This window comes from Coregonus lavaretus, assembly GCF_964263955.1.
Source record: "Coregonus lavaretus genome assembly, chromosome: 4".
NCBI classification, from domain to species: Eukaryota; Metazoa; Chordata; class Actinopteri; order Salmoniformes; family Salmonidae; genus Coregonus; species Coregonus lavaretus.
Genome location: NC_139991.1, coordinates 43913493 through 43932486, shown reverse-complemented (window position 1 = coordinate 43932486; position 18994 = coordinate 43913493). Strand labels below are relative to the sequence as shown.

Genomic DNA, 18994 nt, shown 5'->3' with positions numbered 1-18994 from the left:
ACATTTCAGGTTTACAAACAAATTCTATAAAACAAAATCACTCAAAGGCATTTTTTAGATTGACTGAAATATTATATTGCAGATAGAGGCATACAAAATAGAGGCTTACATTAACATATTTACAAAAATCTATGAAGCCTCATCGTAACATCCACCAAAATTCAAATCATATCAGTCTAGGCTATGTACAATTATAGGATCTCTCTGGAACCCACAGATTTCAGTAATCCAGTCTTGGAAGTTTTTCTAACGCAGTACATACTATGCCTTTCTTTCCAACACCCTAAGAAGAGTAATGACCTGAGATTTGCAACTATCCTTTGTGCACAGGCTGTTCCAGTCATAAAAGGCAAGTCCATAAAATCCAGAAGGAGGGCATGAGGTGGGGTAGAGAGAGAAACACCCCATGGCCAGTAATTTGCTTGATGACAACTTGCATGATGTAGGAGTTCACTTCCTTTCTCAGTTTTGCTTCACCCCGGTCAGAAGAAGTCAGAGGCTTTCCTCCTCTTGGGAAGCTGCAGTAGGTCGTCTGTGATGGACGCTGGGTCCTGGGAGGCGGGGGTCCTGGCTTTGCTTGGTGTCGGAGTGCCTGAGGGAGTGGCTGGACCACCCAGGGGAGTTTTGGAGCCTGCTCCTCTGTGTGTGGGCGATGGTGTGTAGCTTGCCCTTAGAGCTTTATCTGTGTATTTGCTGGAGGTCCTGTTTACAAGCCTCTGAAGGGCAGGAGTCAATGCTGGGCTCAGGCCTTTTGGTGTGAGACTGCAAGACAGAAATGAGGTTCAAAATAATTAATACAATCATTTAAAAATGACTAAGAATTGTGTATAACAAGAGGTCATAGGAATGAGCTATGAAAGAAACATGAGCTTTTGTATTTAGACCAAAGCAATGCAGTTATGTAAATCATCCATCAGTTTTTACCTTGCAAGGTTTTCTGTGACCTTTCGCAATGCTTCTTTCTTCTTTGCCCGGTTTTTGGCTGCAGCCTCATTGGCCATTTTCAAACCCAACCGCTCTCTCCTTCCTGGTTCAGGAATCTGTGTGTAAAATTCTCAGGTTAATCAACTACTCTGAACCATTTTGGGGTTGCAAATGCAGCAAAACAAAAATTAAGAACAGTACCTTAAATGATGGGCCGATGTTCCGCTCTTGAAACGGTGAGTCAGACCCATCCAAGCGAAAGGGGGTGCTCTCTATCTCTCCCCAGGTCATCAGGGGGGACTCAGCCATACCTGACAGGACAATATCAGGTTAGAGGAGTTTGGTTTTTATGTAGTCAAGTTATTTTGTAGTTGAGAATATTGAAAGTGATCTATACTTCAACATAACATACATACTTACTTACCTGGGGAAGGGCAGGGAGTTCCTTCAAACCCATATCCGTTAACATTAGGGGAATCCTGGGCATTAAGCTCTTTGCCATCTGGGCCTACTTTACCCTGTTTGAACTAGAGAAACAATGTCAGATAAATAATTCAGGAACAATCCACTTAATTTGATCTTTAGATACCCGACCTTAAAGTTTCTCTACTTTAAAATCCCTTCACTAAAAATTGGATAAAACCATTTACTTAAAACCAATAACATGTCAGACAAGGACTTTACCTGTGCATTGAGGGCTGCAGCCTGCTGAAGCTGGCATTTGTTAAGGGCTTTGCTGAAGGGGTCTCCCACGAAACGAGTGTTCTTGTGAATCACCTCCCTAGGCTTCTTGAAGAGTGTGTCATCATCCTTGACACCTTATTAAAATAAGATCATGAAGGTGTTCAACTCAATTAATTCACCTCAAACACAATTAATTCAATCATGTAGGTACTAGCTTAGCCTACACATACAGTGAATTCGGAAAGTATTCAAACCCCTTCATTTTTCACACATTTTGTTACGTTACAGCCTTATTCTAAAATGGATTAAATACAGTGGCTTGCGAAAGTAGTCACCCCCCTTAGCATTTTTCCTATTTTGTTGCCTTACAACCTGGAATTAAAATTGATTTTTGGGGGGTTTGTATCATTTGATTTACACAACATGCCTACCACTTCGAAGATGCAAAATGTAAAACAAACAAGAAATAAGACCCCAAAAAAAGAACACTTGAGCGTGCATAACTATTCACCCCCCCAAAGTCAATACTTTGTAGAGCAACCTTTTGCAGCAATTACAGCTGCAAGTCTCTTGTGGTATGTCTCTATAAGCTTGGCACATCTAGCCACTGGGATTTTTGCCCATTCTTCAAGGCAAAACTTCTCCAGCTCCTTCAAGTTGGATGGGTTCCACTGGTGTACAGCAATCTTTAAGTCATACCACAGATTCTCAATTGGATTGAGCTCTGGGCTTTGACTAGGCCATTCCAAGACATTTAAATGTTTCCCCTTAAACCACTTGAGAGTTGCTTTAACAGTATGCTTAGGGTTATTGTCCTGCTGGAAGGTGAACCTCCGTCCCAGTCTCAAATCTCTGGAAGACTGAAACAGGTTTCCCTCAAGAATTTCCCTGTATTTAGCGCCATCCATCATTCCTTCAATTCTGACCAGTTTCCCAGTCCCTGCTGATGAAAAACATCCCCACAGCATGATGCTGCCACCACCATGCTTCACTGTGGGGATTGTGTTCTCGGGTTGATGAGAGGTGTTGGGTTTGCACCAGACATAGCGTTTTCCTTGATGGCCAAAAAGCTCAATTTTAGTCTCATCTGACCAAAGTACCTTCTTCCATATGTTTGGGTGTCTCCCACATGCCTTTTGGCGAACACCAAACATGTTTGCTTATTTTTTTCTTTAAGCAATGGCTTTTTTCTGGCCACTCTTCCGTAAAGCCCAGCTCTGTGGAGTGTACGGCTTAAAGTGGTCCTATGGACAGATACTCCAATCTCCGCTGTGGAGCTTCGCAGCTCCTTCAGGGTTATCTTTGGTCTCTTTGTTGCCTCTCCGATTAATGCCCTCCTTGCCTGGTCCGTGACTTTTGGTGGGCGGCCCTCTCTTGGGAGGTTTGTTGTGGTGCCATATTATTTTCATTTTTTAATAATGGATTTAATGGTGCTCCATGGGATGTTCAAAGTTTTGCATATTATTTTATAACCCAACCCTGATCTGTACTTCTCCACAACTTTGTCCCTGACCTGTTTGGAGAGCTCCTTGGTCTTCATGGTGCCGCTTGCTTGGTGGTGCCCCTTGCTTAGTGGTGTTGCAGACTCTGGGGCCTTTCAGAACAGGTGTATATATACACTGAGATCATGTGACAGATCATGTGACACTTAGATTACACACAGGTGGACTTTAACTAATTATGTGACTTCTGAAGGTAATTGGTTGCACCACCTGTGGTAAATTCAATTGATTGGACATGATTTGGAAAGGCACACACCTGTCTATATAAGGTCCCACAGTTGACAGTGCATGTCAGAGCAAAAACCAAGCCATGAGGTCGAAGGAATGGTCCGTAGAGCTCCGAGACAGGATTGTGTCGAGGCACATATCTGGGGAAGGGTACCAAAAAATGTCTGCGGCATTGAATGTCCCCAAGAACACAGTGGCCTCCATCATTCTTAAATGAAAGAAGTTTGGAACAACCAAGACTCTTCCTAGAGCTGGCCGCCCAGCCAAACTGAGCAATCGGGGGGAATGGCCTTGGTCAGGCAGGTGACCAAGAACCCGATGGTCACTGACAGAGCTCCAGATTTCCTCTGTGGAGATGGGAGAACCTTCCAGAAGACCAACCATCTCTGCAGCACTCCACCAATCAGGCCTTTATGGTAGTGGCCAGACGGAAGCCACTCCTCAGTAAAAGGCACATGACAGGCCGCTTGGAGTTTGCCAAAAGGCACCTAAAGGACTCTCAGACAATGAGAATCCAGGTTCTCTGGTCTGATGAAACCAAGATTTAACTATTTTGCCTGAATGCCATGCATCACGTCTGGAGGAAACCAGGCACCGCTCATCACCTGGCCAATACCATCCCTGTGGTGAAGCATGGTGGTGGCAGCATCATGCTGTGGGGATGTTTTTCAGCGGCAGGGACTGGGAGACAAGTCAGGATCGAGGGAAATATGAACAGAGCAAAGTACAGAGAGATCCTTGACGAAAACCTGCTCCAGAGCACTGAGGACCTCAGACTGGGGCGAAGGTTCACCTTCCAACAGGACAATGACCCTAAACACCCAGCCAAGACAATGCAGGAGTGATTCGTGACATGTCTCTGAATGTTCTTGAGTGGCCCAGCCAGAACCCGGACTTGAACATCTCTAGAGAGACCTGAAAATAGCTGTGCAGCGACAATCCCCATCCAACCTGACAGAGCTTGAGAGGATCTACAGAGAAGAATGGGAGAAACTCCCCAAATACAGGTGTGCCAAGCTTGTAGCATCATACCCAAGAAGACTCAAGGCTGTAATCGCTGCCAAAAGGTGCTTCAACAAAGTACTGAGTAAATGGTCTGAATACTTATATAAATTAGTTTTTTAAATAAAATTGCAATCATTTCTAAAAACCTGTTTTTGCTTTGTCATTATGGGGTATTGTGTGTAGATTGATTAAGGGAAAAAAAAAGATTTAATCAACTTTCGAATAAGGCTGTAACATAACAAAATGTGGAAAAAGTCAAGGGGTCTGAATACTTTCCGAATGCACTGCATGGTGTTGGTAGGTGTGACTCCATGGCTTCATGCACCCCATACAGCGCACATTATAATCAAGCAAGATAACAGGAACATTTCTCATGCAGGAAAACGTCAATCCTCACCCTCTGGATAGTACATAAGGGCATTCTTTGCTTTGTACTCCCAGGTCTCTAGTCCTGCCTTCACACACTCAAGGGCCTGCTTCTCTGATGACGGCAGGGCAAGGTTTTCTTCATGCCGCTAAAAACAACAAACAGGCAGGTTATAATCTCTGCTAATTGAAGGCAAAAAATATTATCGCTTTCAAATCAAGACATTACACTCCATAAGCATTACATACTTAAACATTTGAGTAGTGTACAATTCACATCAACCAAACGAGAGTTCAAACTATCAAAGGAGAGATTACGCCAAGTGTACCTGTTTAAATTCAGCCTCTGCCTCATACAACCACGAATGCCTCAACTTCTCCTTGTCTTCTGCTAGAACCATGATCTGCTCAAAGGATGCATTATCCTCGCTTGTGTTCTTAGCCAGGAAACGATCAAGACATGGCAGCTCTTTCTCCTCCTCATCTCCTTCCTTATTCACTACAAACACAATATCAACAAACACAGGGATGAAGTATTATTGCTGTAATTAAGTTCTTTACATCGATAGATGGGAGGGGTTGAGTGGAGCTGAAGGGTGGGATTAAAAACAACAAGATAACTAATGTAAAATGTACTGTGTCTGTAAAATATATATGTTCAGAACTTTTGTGAAACAGCACAGTTTAAAATATATGGCAAAATAGAAATCAAACTGGTCTTCAGAGATAGATGGGAGGGGTTGATGGTAGCTGAAGGATGGGATTAAAAACAAACAAAAGATAACTATTGTAAAATACATTGTGTCTGTAAAATGTATATAGTATGTATAAGGTGGAAGTAGAAGCCTAAGTGTTGTTGTCCATTAGTTTACTCCAATTAGGGAAGAGGTGGTAGAGTTAGGGGAAAATAATAAAGGAAAATATATATATTTTTAAATATTAAAAAAATATATGGTGGATTAGAAATGATGCAGACAATTACATTAATGGAAGCTACAATCTAAAGTATTAAAGCTGATCTACCCCCTACATTTTTTGGTTATATATATATATATATATATATATATATATATATATATATATATATATATATATATATATATATATATATATATATATATATATATATATATATATATATATATATAAACGCTAATAAAAAAAGTTATTTACATAGTACTATATAATAAATCACCTTTACATAGTACTATGTCCCGTGTGGCTCAGTTGGTAGAGCATGGCGCTTGGAACGCCAGGGTTGTGGGTTTGATTCTCACGGGGGACCAGTGCGGGAAAAGTACTAAAATGTATGCCCTCATTACTGTAAGTCGCTCTGGATAAGAGCGTCTGCTAAATGACTAAAATGTACTATATAATAAATCAACAATCCAATGACCACTAGATCATAACAGCTGGAAAAGCTACTTTCTACATAGTCTTGAGAGCCAAAGTAATGGTGTTCATATTTAAAGTTCGGTGTCCTCAGACTGAGTAGTGCTGTGATTTGTGCCATTCTCAGTCACAATAGTGAACAAGAACTTACCACTGTCTGCTCCTTTCTTGGTTTTGCCCAGTACAGAAGAGGGAGATCCAGGACAACCCTCTGGTGTCTCAAAGGAAGCTGGAGTAATATCTAAACAATCAAGTGGTGGGGATATTAGTATAACACCACTGCTGCATTCATAGACAACCAGTGCATTATGTGAAAAAGACTTTAGTGGACACAGTTGACTTATCATCTTACTCACATGGGGCAGTGGAGAGTGGCGTGGACTTGGCTAAAGATGACCCATATTTAATGGATATCTCCCTCATCTTCCCAAGATCCCCATTTTCCTCAGCTTCGAGGTAGTCCTTCTGCGCTTGTAACTTTGTCACATCTGGAAAAAAGTCCCTCTGGATGATCTTCTCTAAATTCTGTTGAATGTCATACAAACACATGTAAACAAGTTAGGAAGTCATTGGCAAATATCAAAATGGCCTAGCCACAACGCACAAACAACAATGGGGCTGTCGATACACTACATGACCAAAGGTATGTGGACACCTGCCCGTCGAACATCTCATTCCAAAATCATGGGCATTAATATGGAGTTGGTCCCCCCTTTGCTGCTATAACAGCCTCCACTCTTCTGGGAAGGCTTTCCACCAGATGTTGGAACATTGCTGCGGGGACTCGCTTCCATTCAGCCACAAGAGCATTAGTGAGGTTGGGCACTGATGTTGGGCGACTAAGCCTGGCTCGCAGTCGGTGTTCCAATTCATCCCAAAGGTGTTCGATGGGGTTGAGGTCAGGGCTCTGTGCAGGCCAGTCATGTTCTTCCACACTGATCTCAACAAACCATTTCTGTATGGACCTCGCTTTGTGCAAGGGGGCATTGTAATGCTGAAACAGGAAAGGGCCTTCCCCAACTGTTGCCACAAAGGTGGAAGCACAGAATCGTCTAGAATATCATTGTATGCTGTAGCGTTAAGATTTCCCTTCACTGGAACTAAGGGGCCTAGCCCGAACTATGAAAAACAGCCCCAGACCATTATTCCTCCTCCTCCAAACTTTACAGTTGGTACTATGCATTGGAGCAGGTAGTGTTCTCGTGGCATACGCCAAACCCAGATTCATCCATTGGACTGCCATAGTGAAGCGTGATTCATCACTCCAGAGAACGAGTTTCCACTGCTCCAGAGTCCAATGGCGGCGAGCTATACACCACTCCAGCCGACGCTTGGCATTGCGCATGGTGATCTTAGGCTTGTATGCGGCTGCTTGGCCATGGAAACCCATTTCATTATGCTCCCTACTAACAGTTCTTGCTGACATTGCTTCCAGAGGCAGTTTGGAACTCAGTAGTGAGTGTTGCAACCGAGAACAGATGATTTTTACGCGCTTCTGCACTCGGCGGTCCTGTTCTGTGAGCTTCTGTGGCCTACCACTTCAAGGCTGAGCCGTTGTTGCTTCACAATAACAGCACTTACAGTTGACCGGGGCAGCTCTAGCAGGGCAGAAATTTGATTAACTGACTTGTTGGAAAGGTTGCAATTTATGATGGTGCCACGTTGAAAGTCACAGCTCTTCAGTAAGGCCATTCTACTGCCAATGTTTGTCTATGGAGATTGCATGGCGGTGTGCTCGATTTTATACACCCGTCAGCAACGGGTGTGGCCGAATAGCCGAATCCACTCATTTGAAAGGGTGTCCACATACTTTCGTATATTTTGTGTATAACATCACTAGTATGTGTGTTTAATCACCTCTATCTGTATTGACCTTAAAACTCAGATTTGCAACAACACTAAGTTAGGCTTACTGTATTATAAGCCAGCTGCAGGTAACGTTAGGGTAGAATCTGCACTGGCTAGCTACCTACTGTACTACTATAACTTAGCTATCTGTTCCACAACGGTACGTTACCTCTATGTAGTTCTCTTCATCGAGCACCTTTCGATTTGTTTTCTTTGTTTCCTCGGGAGGTTGTCGAAGAGCAACTGTTGTTACAGGATTAGCTGGGACAAGGGTTCCAGACATCAGCGCCTTTCCAAATCCTTCCATTGTCGGTGGCTACTAGAAGCTAGCGAAATGCTCTGGGGGCCTTCGCTTCTGTTTGTTAGCTAGACCAAACCTCGCTGGAAAAAAACGGAATGTAAAAATATTAAAAATCCCGTTTTAAACTCAAAAGAGCCCCTGAAAATAGATGTGTAGGAATACCGTCCTTTAATTCGCGTAGTTATAATATCAAGAGTTCTTAGTTAATGTTTTGCTAATCAAGGAACCTCATGCGAACAACGTACACAACTCGACTGCGTGACTTCATCGGAAATTCTTCTTCTTCTATGAGGTTTAACCGTGGTTGGCATCCAATTAATGTTGCATTACCGCCACCTACTAGACTGGATATAACTCCCTTATACTTTGCTTGAAATAAATAAATAAAACAAATACCATACCATCTAACACTACACTCACAATTTACAAAAATAATAAATAAATACTCCACTATTTATATCTATTTAGTCCTACTTCAGGCCAACACCACTTAACACACCCTGTAACTCTTCTGACGTCAAATCTCGCACAACCAAATACCTCTCTGCAGCTGCCACCACAACCTCTATTTTCTGCGACTTACGTTCCATCCCTGCAGTACAGTTGATAACCATTGCTATGAATACCAAAAATCCAATCTTACTGAAACATATATCACTTGTTGGTTTATCCCTCTGTACTGGTACAGATCTACTACTCACACCACTCCTCTCAGGATCCCTCCACCCTGACCCATCTTCCTCTACTTTCTTCCCTGCCTCAACATATGACAACTTCTGCACTGCTCTAACCCTGGAAACCTCAACCTGCCTCTCTCGCACAGGACATTTCTGATCCCCAGCCCCATGGGCACCCCTACAGTTGACACACAACTTTATCCACCGAAACTACACAATCCTCTATCCCATGCCCTCCTGCACACTTCCCACATCTTGTAATCTCCCTCTTACACACTGCTGCGACATGACCATAAACATTGCACCTGAAACAGTGCAGTGGATTCGCCACAAAAGCTCTAACAGGATAACTGATATATCCTAATGACCTTGTCGGGTAAAGATTCAAAAGGACTGAGTGACTCCTCTGTTTCACCACACTCACTACCGGGTCTGGGTCGCACCAAACGGCAGGCGTCACAAACTCCGGGAATCTTCAACTTCAATTTCTCCATCTCCACACTTAACACTACCCCAGAAACCACTCCTTTCAATGGTGCCCTGTCCCTAAGATCAAAGCAGGAAACCGATCTTGCCCCAAGTTGCGTGACACGGAGTGCCCGCTCCCTCTGGTCAGAAGAAACACAAACATATATCACAAGTCCACTACAGGTTACCTTCACTGATTCAACTGCACTCAACTCCTTTCCCACCCAACCTGAAACCACAAATGGATCCGCAAAAAGGCAAGTATCCACTTTTTCCAAAAATGTCACTCCTACTGGACCAAACATATCTTTATCATAACCATGTCCATCAATACAAGGCTCGGGCTCCGAGCTCCTCACAACACCTTCTACCCCTTCCATTTCACCTCCAGAACTAGAACTGGCGTCCAGCTCACTCTGTTTGAATTTGACACCAATCTTCCTCGACATACCTTCGCCCTTCTTTTTGAGAGCTTCAACAGATTCAAACCCATCCTCTGCCTCCCTCAGTCTTTTCAACCTCCTCTCTCTTTCCCTCCAATCCTCCTCCCTTAACCAACTACCCGACTCTTTAAAATGTGCAACTTTTCCAAGCCAAAATCTATTTTTAGCCTCCTCGAGAGACATGCAAAACCCTGTACTCCCTCCACTTCAAACTCGATCCTCGTTTCTACTCTCATTCTCCAGCGACAACTTCTCCGTCACCGGAAATGTCTGTCAGTGACGCTTTTAGAATTATTCTAGCCTTCGTCATTGCATTGGATAAATAATCCAAAAATGTCTAGCAAATGTCTACAACGGCATAATACGGTACACCATTTTCTAGTCTTCCAGGTCTTCCACACCAAATGCTGTTCTTTTTTGTCGCCTCCACTTAGCTCTTCGGTTTTTAAACCACACCTATCGAAATAAAAGTAAATTAGGCTACATTGACAAAACTTTTTAAAACTTAATGAAACAAAAATATTATTTAAACTGACAAAAAAAACACAAGTAGCCTACCTCTACTCGCTCTTCGCGTAAATGAGTGCGTTGTGCTAGTTTTTCCCTCGTGTTCACATCTGGATACTGGTTCTGAAGGAACAGCTCCTCCAGAGCGTCCAGTTGGTCCTCAGTGAATATGGTGCGGTGTCGCCGTGTGCGCCTCTGGACCTGACTGAAGGACTGCATCTCTTCGTGAGTGTTTCCTCCTGGCCTGCATGGCTCCTGCAACATTCTTCTGGACCATGCATACTGGCATGCTGAATTAAAATAACGTTACATTTGGCACACTGATTTCAGGTCAACGCATGAACATCTATATACCTACCTGGCCAATGGGAAAAACAACTGACCTGCTAGACATCATCATTAAACAAACATGAGAGAGAACAATTAAGAGTGCTCATAGTGTCGAAATTGTCATAGGTTTAGGTCTTACTTTCAGGAGGATAGTCAGCCTGGAATACCTCTCCACAGTGGGAGCAGTAGCAGCAGCATGAGCAGGTGTGCTGTGGAGCTTCGATGTGGCTCCCAACAAGAATATTCTCTGATCTTACTCCATCCTCACCTGGTACAGGGTTGTGGGTCACACCAGACTGCCTGCGCTCCTCATTGTTAACTGGAAATCTGTTCAGTATATTGTCAATGGTGAATGGAAACTTCTGTCTCTCCATCCTACTTGACCCCTCCATGACAAGCTTTCTGCCCAAAGAATTCACTTCAAATTCAGTGTTTAAAGTGCCAGCCAAGGCAGCCAGTTAATGCTTTTGGGTGAAGCGTATGCCTTACAGTGTGGCTCATCCCTCCCTTCTCCACTGTGCTCAACCTCAGACCCACTCATTTTATAACAGAAATTTGAGGAAGAAAAAAAAGAGAGCAAAAAACATAATCCCCCTATAGACTAGACACATACAAAATGGTTGAACTTTAATTCCCAGCTAATCTAGGCAGTTTTGTGAGGGGTTAGGGAGGATGGGACTTCAGCTAATCTGGCACCATTGCTTTGCTTTCTGAAAAATACATCAGAATTCTCTGTATTAAATTAGGGGTAGAGAGCGTCTAAGATCCTTATTGTTGTGGTTTTAGAGAAAAATAGATTGCTTGGTATTAGAAACCTGGATTTAAAGATTAACCCTTTGGTGTAACCAAGGACCTATTGGGGATTAGCCCCTGAATTTGAACACTTGCAGTCCTTGTTGATTTGTGCTCAGAGTTTATTCCTAGACATGAGGCTACACATCTGGTTTTCAATCAATCTGAATCATACAGTTCCAATACAAAGGTCTACATGTTTACAATCTTTATTTATCCATTATATAGAGACAATGGAATTTGGTAATATTTTGCTTTCACAGTACCAATCCTCACCACATAACACACATGACAGGCTGGGAGCAGCACAGGGTCAGCTGTAGAGCAGCGGGCTTTCAGCATGTTTGAGCATTACAGCCATTCACAAAGGGAACATATTCAGAGGTGAAATACGGTGGGGGAAAAAAGTATTTAGTCAGCCACCAATTGTGCAAGTTCTCCCACTTAAAAAGATGAGAGAGGCCTGTAATTTTCATCATAGGTACACGTCAACTATGACAGACAAATTGAGAAAAATAAATCCAGAAAATCACATTGTAGGATTTTTAATGAATTTATTTGCTAATTATGGTGGAAAATAAGTATTTGGTCACCTACAAACAAGCAAGATTTCTGGCTCTCACAGACCTGTAACTTCTTCTTTAAGAGGCTCCTCTGTCCTCCACTGTCCGTTACCTGTATTAATGGCACCTGTTTGAACTTGTTATCAGTATAAAAGACACCTGTCCACAACCTCAAACAGTCACACTCCAAACTCCACTATGGCCAAGACCAAAGAGCTGTCAAAGGACACCAGAAACAAAATTGTAGACCTGCACCAGGCTGGGAAGACTGAATCTGCAATAGGTAAGCAGCTTGGTTTGAAGAAATCAACTGTGGGAGCAACTATTAGGAAATGGAAGACATACAAGACCACTGATAATCTCCCTCGATCTGGGGCTCCACGCAAGATCTCACCCCGTGGGGTCAAAATGATCACAAGAACGGTGAGCACAAATCCCAGAACCACACGGGAGGACCTAGTGAATGACCTGCAGAGAGCTGGGACCAAAGTAACAAAGCCTACCATCAGTAACACACTACGCCGCCAGGGACTCAAATCCTGCAGTGCCAGACGTGTCCCCCTGCTTAAGCCAGTACATGTCCAGGCCCGTCTGAAGTTTGCTAGAGTGCATTTGGATGATCCAGAAGAGGATTGGGAGAATGTCATATGGTCAGATGAAACCAAAATATAACTTTTTGGTAAAAACTCAACTCATCGTGTTTGGAGGACAAAGAATGCTGAGTTGCATCCAAAGAACACCATACCTACTGTGACGCATGGGGGTGGAAACATCATGCTTTGGGGCTGTTTTTCTGCAAAGGGACCAGGACGACTGATCCGTGTAAAGGAAAGAATGAATTGTGGTCCTCTGTAGCTCAGCTGGTAGAGCACGGTGCTTGTAACGCCAAGGTAGTGGGTTCGATCCCCGGGACCACCCATACACAAAAAATGTATGCATGCATGACTGACTGTAAGTCGCTTTGGATAAAAGCGTCTGCTAAATGGCATATTATTATTATTATCGTGAGATTTTGAGTGAAAACCTCCTTCCATCAGCAAGGGCATTGAAGATGAAACGTGGCTGGGTCTTTCAGCATGACAATGATCCCAAACACACCGCCCAGGCAACGAAGGAGTGGCTTCGTAAGAAGCATTTCAAGGTCCTGGAGTGGCCTAGCCAGTCTCCAGATCTCAACCCCATAGAAAATCTTTGGAGGGAGTTGAAAGTCCGTGTCTCCCAGCGACAGCCCCAAAACATCACTGCTCTAGAGGAGATCTGCATGGAGGAATGGGCCAAAATACCAGCAACAGTGTGTGAAAACCTTGTGAAGACTTACAGAAAACGTTTGACCTGTGTCATTGCCAACAAAGGGTATATAACAAAGTATTGAGAAACTTTTGTTATTGACCAAATACTTATTTTCCACCATAATTTGCAAATCAATTCATAAAAAATCCTACAATGTGATTTTCTTGATTTTTTTTTCTCATTTTGTCTGTCATAGTTGACGTGTACCTATGATGAAAATTACAGGCCTCTCTCATCTTTTTAAGTGGGAGAACTTGCACAATTGGTGGCTGACTAAATACTTTTTTCCCCCACTGTATAATTCAGAATGTACAGGTATGGATAGCCAAGGCTTCTGACAATCTCTGTTAGTATTCACAACATGAGAACTGGGCCTTATCTATGAAGTGCAGTCATTCAGTCTGACTTTTCTGACAATGTGCACGGCTGAGGTAAAGCTATTACAGGTTGTATTTATTCTCCAACAAATCCTTTGATTTCATATAAGGCAACACAACACCTTTTTTATCAAGGAATTAATGGATTTTCAAAATCTGTCCTAAGCTCCTCAGATAAGGGTTTTTTGAAAACAGATAACAATAAACATCACCTCATCCCTTTCACTGGGGTTTAATGACCAGCAGATTGTTGATGTATAGTTTTTATAGCTGTTGAGATAGCTATCTATGATCTTTGTGATTTTTCAAATGGAAGACATTGTATCACATCCACATTGGTTTAATGGTTTTAAATTCATTACTGGGGATTAGTATGATAAAAGCACCCTATTTTATTGTTGTCAAAGGCAATTGGTTTGTAAAATCTTAGAATCCACTTGTAGAAAACATACAAAAACATATAAAACAACATGTCCTTGCCCAACGGCACAACCTAATGGTGCAAGATATAGCTGGAAGATTGGTTTGACCAAGATTATTTTCTAGACTGCAAGAGGATCAAATATGTTAAGCATCACTTCTGAACTAAATAGCTGAGAAATGACATATGGATGTAAATTAAATAATACTCAGTGCTTGCAGTGACCAGCAGCCAATTGTTAGGAGGATCAGGGTTATTTATAAACTCTGAATGTGGTGCCAAATGATTGAAATTGTCACACATTTTCAAGTGAATGCGGAATGGTTTGCATACGGTTCAATAAGCCTAACCTATAGTAAAACAGTGTGAGGCAGAGTACGAAATTGCTGCAGTGCCACCTAAGCGTTATTGAACGAGTTGGATAATACTTTCTTTAACCCAAACTTGAAAATCAAAATAAGTTTTGGCCAAACACGTGTCCTGAGATGTGGAATGTGAGTGAGGACAAGGACTTGACATTGCTGTGTGGAATGTGTTCAAAGTTCCTTCCCCTATGCTGAGGGGAAAAATGACCATTCTGCTCTCTAGAGATGCTCAAGCCATGGGACTGATTTCTTAAACATTTTATAGAATAGAAAGGGGAATAGGGTGGCTATATGTGAGGCTATACACTATTATGTAGGCCTAGGGGTGCCTTTAGTGGAATTTGGGAATTAAACAACGGTACACTGTAAAATGTCATTAGTTCTGCAAAAAAAAATTTGTGGAAACCTGTTGCCTAGAAGCATTCGGAGTAACCCAACTCAAAGTATGCAGTGTTCAATACTTAAAGTAATAAAGTGACATCATCACGCATATTTTTAAGTTGTAAATACTTACAGTGGGGGAAAAAAGTATTTAGTCAGCCACCAATTGTGCAAGTTCTCCCACTTAAAAACATGAGAGAGGCCTGTAATTTTCATCATAGGTACACGTCAACTATGACAGACAAATTGAGAAAAAGAAATCCAGAAAATCACATTGTAGGATTTTTAATGAATTTATTTGCTAATTATGGTGGAAAATAAGTATTTGGTCACCTACAAACAAGCAAGATTTCTGGCTCTCACAGACCTGTAACTTCTTCTTTAAGAGGCTCCTCTGTCCTCCACTGTCCGTTACCTGTATTAATGGCACCTGTTTGAACTTGTTATCAGTATAAAAGACACCTGTCCACAACCTCAAACAGTCACACTCCAAACTCCACTATGGCCAAGACCAAAGAGCTGTCAAAGGACACCAGAAACAAAATTGTAGACCTGCACCAGGCTGGGAAGACTGAATCTGCAATAGGTAAGCAGCTTGGTTTGAAGAAATCAACTGTGGGAGCAATTATTAGGAAATGGAAGACATACAAGACCACTGATAATCTCCCTCGATCTGGGGCTCCACGCAAGATCTCACCCCGTGGGGTCAAAATGATCACAAGAACGGTGAGCAAAAATCCCAGAACCACACGGGGGGACCTAGTGAATGACCTGCAGAGAGCTGGGACCAAAGTAACAAAGCCTACCATCAGTAAAACACTACGCCGCCAGGGACTCAAATCCTGCAGTGCCAGAAGTGTCCCCCTGCTTAAGCCAGTACATGTCCAGGCCCGTCTGAAGTTTGCTAGAGTGCATTTGGATGATCCAGAAGAGGATTGGGAGAATGTCATATGGTCAGATGAAACCAAAATATAACTTTTTGGTAAAAACTCAACTCGTCGTGTTTGGAGGACAAAGAATGCTGAGTTGCATCCAAAGAACACCATACCTACTGTGAAGCATGGGGGTGGAAACATCATGCTTTGGGGCTGTTTTTCTGCAAAGGGACCAGGACGACTGATCCATGTAAAGGAAAGAATGAATGGGGCCATGTATCGTGAGATTTTGAGTGAAAACCTCCTTCCATCAGCAAGGGCATTGAAGATGAAACGTGGCTAGGTCTTTCAGCATGACAATGATCCCAAACACACCGCCCGGGCAACGAAGGAGTGGCTTCGTAAGAAGCATTTCAAGGTCCTGGAGTGGCCTAGCCAGTCTCCAGATCTCAACCCCATAGAAAATCTCTGGAGGGAGTTGAAAGTCCGTGTTGCTCAGCGACAGCCCCAAAACATCACTGCTCTAGAGGAGATCTGCATGGAGGAATGGGCCAAAATACCAGCAACAGTGTGTGAAAACCTTGTGAAGACTTACAGAAAACGTTTGACCTGTGTCATTGCCAACAAAGGGTATATAACAAAGTATTGAGAAACTTTTGTTATTGACCAAATACTTATTTTCCACCATCATTTGCAAATAAATTCATTAAAAATCCTACAATGTGATTTTCTTGATTTTTTTTTCTCATTTTGTCTGTCATAGTTGACGTGTACCTATGATGAAAATTACAGGCCTCTCTCATCTTTTTAAGTGGGAGAACTTGCACAATTGGTGGCTGACTAAATACTTTTTTTCCCCACTGTAAATGTTTAGTGTTTAACTTTTTGACACTAAATTGCATTACGTAACGATTGAAGTTACTTGAATATTCATTGTAGTGAACATAAACATTTAAGGTCCCTTCTACTTAAATTCTCAAGTGTAAGTAGTTCTGATTAGTAATTTTCAGTGGCTGTGTTTAACAGTGTTTTATGTATTTGACCATTTGTCATTTTAACCCACCTTAGCAGGCATTGTTGAGCAGAGTGCTCATTCCTCTAGCAGTAACTAGAGGTAGAGTTGTTAACATTACAGGATTCTGCATTTACCAATGACATTAAAAGTGGTAAAGATTAACTATTTCATTGTGGGAATGGATTGTCTCATTATTGAACGTCAATTTGTCTGACGATTTTGATATCTGTTTATCATGATCAATTACACATCAACAAACTGCTTAATAATATTTTAGAAATATACTTTTCTTTCTTCAAATATGCATACAACATTGTGTAGAAGTATCAAAGTCTAAAAATGTTGAATTACCCACAATCCTCTAAAAACAGAGTCAGTGGCACTATTAAGTATTCATAAATTGCAAAAACATAATTCTATATCTGCACAACACAGATAAATCAAGTGTTTTTTACTCATATCGGTGTCTGACTACTACTTTATTATTTTAAGTAAAACCTAATAGAATCAAGCAAGAACGTATTTAATTAATGTTAGATTGACTGTTAAATAATCATAACTTGTAAAAACTCAATAACTTTAGATTAGCAGAACACAAATACATAAAGTTATATTTACTCAATAACCTAATATTTGTTAACAGTACTCAAAAACATTGTCACGTGACGGGTCAGACCAAGGCGCAGTGTGATATATATACATGTTTAATAAACACACGAGACGAAACGTGAAGTCCAAGGTACAACACGCAACATACCTTACAAGGACCAAGATCCCACAACTATACAGTGCCAATAGGCTGCCTAAGTATGATCCCCAATCAGAGACAACGAGCGACAGCTGCCTCTGATTGGGAACCACACCGGCCAACATAGATCTATACATACTAGAATACACATAGAAAAAGCACAACAAGGAATATACACACCCTGACTCAACATATAAGCGTCCCCTGAGTCAGGGCGTGACAAACATAAAGTGATAAGAAATCTTATTGACATCTGAGTTAGTACCACTTTTATGATTTTAGTTCTACTGACTGTTGGAGATGGTCAATTTATTTAAGAGTGGCAAGCGGTCAGCAATAATATACCCAGGCCACCGAAAGATGACGTGAACATATGGTTTCTACAAACAACTGGTGAACAGTAGCCTACTGGAGACCTGCCTGGTGTAGTAATTCTAAGTACCGAATCATTTTTGCAAGAGGATCTTGACCTTAACTTAATCGATAGCAAAGGAGCTGTTTACCCAAGAAGTTGGACAGTTTGCTAGAAAGCTCATGCATGAAAGAAAAAAATGCTTGTGAACGTACAGCTCTATTTTATGCGCTATAGATAGTTTATTCGTAAAATGTTCCCACTTGAATTTCCAGCTTCATATATTGGAAAATGTCTGTCTAGGAACATTTTATTTTGATCGCCGCAATCGCAGGTAGTGCAACGAGTGTTCAAGTAAAAAAATAAATACAAAAAATTACTTATATATAAAAACAAATGTTTGAAATTGTTTGAATAGCAACATAATTTTGTCTGGGTCCGTTATTGTTGTGTTTATCGTCTGTCGTTGATGTGCACCTCCAGCTTTGATCTGTTTTAATCTAGTTTATATTTTTTCCAAGGCTATAATGATAGGCTGTACTTAAATTATCTTATTAATATTTTGTAAACATTATCTTATTAATATTTTGTAAACATAGGCAGGCCTAATATGTTGTATTGCCTCACAGGTGATATGGATTATTACATTTATTTCAGGGTCTTTGTTATACTCTCTGTAATCTTAACTTTCTAAATTGATGCTGCAGGCTATAACGTTAATGTTGTCTGTTGTGTACCTCGTTAGGATGCCTTCTTTTCAGTGGGGCTCAATATTCCAACAGGTTTTTATTTAGTATACAAGCTGAGATACAAATACATGAGAGGTATCAAGCCATTTGCAGTTTCAACTGTAAACGTTACAATCTTTGGTGAATTGATGGAATGTAAAGGGAAGGTGTGAACTGCAGAGATCATGCCTGCTTCTCTCTACACTGCTTAATGTCAACATTTTGTGCCCCTTGCTTTTTGGGGCTACTTTGCTGTAGAAGTCTATTTGAAAAGTGCTTTTTTAATTCCTGGTACATCCCACATGAATAGCAATAGTGAGAAACAAGGAAGGACGTTTATAGAAACAAGCAAGGAATCGGAGATACAAATGACTGCAACTTTCAACTGGCATAGAGGCTGTCTCACAGCACA

General features: G+C 41.6%; 2 protein-coding genes across 2 annotated transcripts; both read right to left on the bottom strand.

Moving 5' to 3' along the window:
- Positions 1 to 57: 57 nt before the first annotated feature.
- On the bottom strand, positions 58 to 8539 carry LOC311127182 (splicing factor ESS-2 homolog). The gene is made up of 10 exons (XM_084158966.1): positions 8119 to 8539; positions 6458 to 6626; positions 6253 to 6342; positions 5039 to 5208; positions 4741 to 4858; positions 1609 to 1742; positions 1349 to 1451; positions 1126 to 1235; positions 925 to 1040; positions 58 to 762 (listed from the first exon to the last, which is right to left on the bottom strand). The coding sequence occupies exons 1-10, from the start codon at positions 8254 to 8256 to the stop codon at positions 483 to 485; spliced, it is 1428 nt and encodes a 475-aa protein (XP_084015092.1). The 5' UTR covers positions 8257 to 8539; the 3' UTR covers positions 58 to 482.
- Positions 8540 to 10216: 1677 nt separating this feature from the next.
- Positions 10217 to 11067, bottom strand: LOC311127435 (homeobox protein goosecoid-2; the record flags this gene model as incomplete). The annotated part of the gene is made up of 3 exons (XM_084159277.1): positions 10217 to 10294; positions 10397 to 10635; positions 10815 to 11067. The coding sequence occupies 3 exons, from the start codon at positions 11065 to 11067 to the stop codon at positions 10217 to 10219; spliced, it is 570 nt and encodes a 189-aa protein (XP_084015403.1).
- Between the last annotated feature and the right edge of the window lie 7927 nt (positions 11068 to 18994).

Coding starts and splice junctions, on each gene's coding strand:
- LOC311127182 (XM_084158966.1), bottom strand. CDS start 8,256: ATGGAAGGATTTGGAAAGGCGCTGATGTCTGGAACCCTTGTCCCAGCT. Junction 1,743..4,740: donor CCTTATGTACTATCCAGAGG/GTGAGGATTGAC, acceptor TATTTTAATAAG/GTGTCAAGGATGATGACACA. Junction 1,452..1,608: donor CTGCAGCCCTCAATGCACAG/GTAAAGTCCTTG, acceptor TTGTTTCTCTAG/TTCAAACAGGGTAAAGTAGG.